At 38.7% G+C, this 2,451-nt stretch overlaps 1 protein-coding gene across 1 annotated transcript; it reads right to left on the bottom strand.

Moving 5' to 3' along the window:
- Positions 1-790: 790 nt before the first annotated feature.
- Positions 791-2,408, bottom strand: LOC109509822 (ciliogenesis-associated TTC17-interacting protein-like). The gene is made up of 3 exons (XM_019859678.1): positions 2,215-2,408; positions 2,062-2,129; positions 791-1,387 (listed from the first exon to the last, which is right to left on the bottom strand). Exons 1-3 carry the CDS (start codon positions 2,333-2,335, stop codon positions 1,220-1,222), a joined length of 357 nt encoding a protein of 118 aa, XP_019715237.1. The 5' UTR covers positions 2,336-2,408; the 3' UTR covers positions 791-1,219.
- Between the last annotated feature and the right edge of the window lie 43 nt (positions 2,409-2,451).

Genomic DNA, 2,451 nt, shown 5'->3' with positions numbered 1-2,451 from the left:
TCCGACAGCGTATACACGCAGATTAATGACAGTCGATGGAGTTGCTGGTTTGACTTCGTCTTCCCGAAACGGCGTGAAGTCAACAAAAAGTATTGCAAAAGCCAAACTACGTTCAAGATTTTGAAATGATACACGATTATTTTCTCGTTACTACAACAAAAGTAACGTTAACGCCGAATGACAAAAAAGCAAAACACTTTTATTCAGGTAAGACAGTCCAATCGACTTCAGAGGCCAAAACTTACCGCTGTTGGGACGGTTGTCTTTTGGAGCCCAGTAGAGAAAACTCACACACTTCTTTATAGGTACAGTGGCGACTCAGTATCAAAAAAATGTTACTTTTTAAAAACTTATCTGATCAATTAGGCCTCGATACTGTACCGGGGAGTTTATTGCTGAAGTTCTTACTTTTGTTTTGTCGGTTGCATCTGACGAACAAGGTGCGTTACTGCCACCTACTGTACTGGAGTGTAGGTTCGAGACCGAATGTACCAAACGTACACGACTCTGAAGCAATAAATAATCAACAAACTCACTGTATCTTTAATATTCATCTCAAAACTAAGTTACATAGTCAACATTCACAAACCCGATCTGTCGGTGTTTAATGGTGGCTGTCAAATGTGTTTAGGTAAATTATCGCTACCCACTAGTGAGAAGTGTTTAGCTATGTTTATTCAACAGCAATACAGAACATGCATTGAAAAAACATAAAATCGTACACTTATTTCCAGTGTGGATAATACAGCATATTAATGACATTTAATTTGTATTTTGCAGTATTTTACAACATAATATTTTTATTCTTCGTTCTTTCCAAAGATCTGTCACTTGTAATCCCTTCCGTGGCACATTTATCAATTAATTCCTTCTGGTGATTCTTCTTGTCTTCAATGACATTTTCTTGAATGCGTTCCTATTTTGAAAGGTGTGCTGTCCATTCAACTCTGCCCAAATGTATCATTTGTTATAGCACTTATTTTCATAAGGGTGAATGGAGTGCTGGGGCCTATCCGATCTGACTTTGTGTGAGAAGCAAGCTATATCCTGGATTGGTCGCCACCCAATCGCATGCAATGTCACACTGAGAAACACATTTTCTTTTGATCACACACACTAATGCCATATGTCACTAACATAAAATAAAGGTAGCCAGTGTTGATGAATGAACAGCTGTTATATAAACTTGTGATTGTGAAAATGTGAGATATCAACGTAATCAGGTATCTAGGCTTGTGTTTGAGGTGAAGGGGAGGAAGTATTCTCTGGCAAACTGGAAGACATCATTTGGTTTTTTGAGGAGCAAAAATTGCAGGAAGTCAGATATGAGTGCGCGGATCTCTGGGTGCGCTCTTAAATATGACGCATGGTCAGCTTTCAACTCCTCCTGCAACAATGCCACAAACACATACCATGTTCAAATCTATTTGGAGGAATTAACAAGGCACACTCAGATGTACAGAATTATCCAGAATACAGGTACACTCACTGGCCAGAATGCTGTCATGGTTTAGTAAGTCTCAACACAAGATCTGTAGAAAATACTGTAACTAACCTTTTGAAAGAGTCCATTTTGATAGTGAGAGTCAGGGAGGTACAGTAATTTAGCAATAGACGTATAACAGTACAATGGCGCTGTTGATAATCATTTGGATTCCTTATTTAGCTCTTTTGCATTCCCCCACAAGTCACGGGGGGATAAGGACTAAAACATGTCTTCCAGCGAAAATGCCCGAGTCACCAATGCCCCCCCAAAAGGTTTAAAATTGCCTATGTAAGCCATAAGGTGGTAGAAAAGCACTTCTTTCATATAAATTAGACTTCTCAACTAACTTCAACATAGTTCATTGCCGCCAATATGCCACATGAAAGCCGATTATGGGCGGGTCAGGAACGTACCCTGCAACTTGTGGGTTCAGTGTTCAACACGGGTGTTCTCATGATTGTAAAGGCATATATTTTTTAATAAATCTATTGCATTTGTATATAGTTACCTTGTACTTGTGTACTTGATGAAGTGTACGGATGGCGTTATTACTTTAATTGAAATTTTTTTCTTACCTTTCTGTCCAAGAACTTAGAACGCATCTGTATGTCTTCTTCCCAAACCAGGGGGATTTTATCATAAGCTATGAAAATGTAAACACATTTACATATCAACAAAGCCCATTATATGACAGAATAGTATTTGAAACATAATGCGGGTGTGAATACCTTCTTCTTTCTGTGATGGCAGTTGCAGTAACCTCATTGTAACCGGAGATCCCACCTGCAATCTGCTAGCAAGATGCCTAAAGAAACAAGAATCTCCGGTGTACTTTATACTCAATGACATTAGGTGCTTTTTGTCACTGGAAGAGCACAGAAGTCACAAATGCATAAATATAGTATAGATGTAGTAGTGCTAATGTACGGAGCCCCTCGAGTGGTAGGGTATAAGAAAAAAAAAAA

Source organism: Hippocampus comes, unplaced genomic scaffold (assembly GCF_001891065.2).
Source record: "Hippocampus comes isolate QL1 unplaced genomic scaffold, H_comes_QL1_v1.1 C17048583, whole genome shotgun sequence".
Classification (NCBI taxonomy): domain Eukaryota; kingdom Metazoa; phylum Chordata; class Actinopteri; order Syngnathiformes; family Syngnathidae; genus Hippocampus; species Hippocampus comes.
This window is presented reverse-complemented; position numbering and strand designations above follow the sequence as displayed.

Excerpts from the sequence above, each read along its gene's own strand:
- LOC109509822 (XM_019859678.1), bottom strand. The coding sequence starts at position 2,335 with ATGTCATTGAGTATAAAGTACACCGGAGATTCTTGTTTCTTTAGGCAT. Across the intron at positions 2,130-2,214 it reads GCCATCACAGAAAGAAGAAG|CTTATGATAAAATCCCCCTG; the intron begins GTATTCACACCC and ends ACATTTTCATAG. Across the intron at positions 1,388-2,061 it reads CTAAGTTCTTGGACAGAAAG|GAGGAGTTGAAAGCTGACCA; the intron begins GTAAGAAAAAAA and ends GCATTGTTGCAG.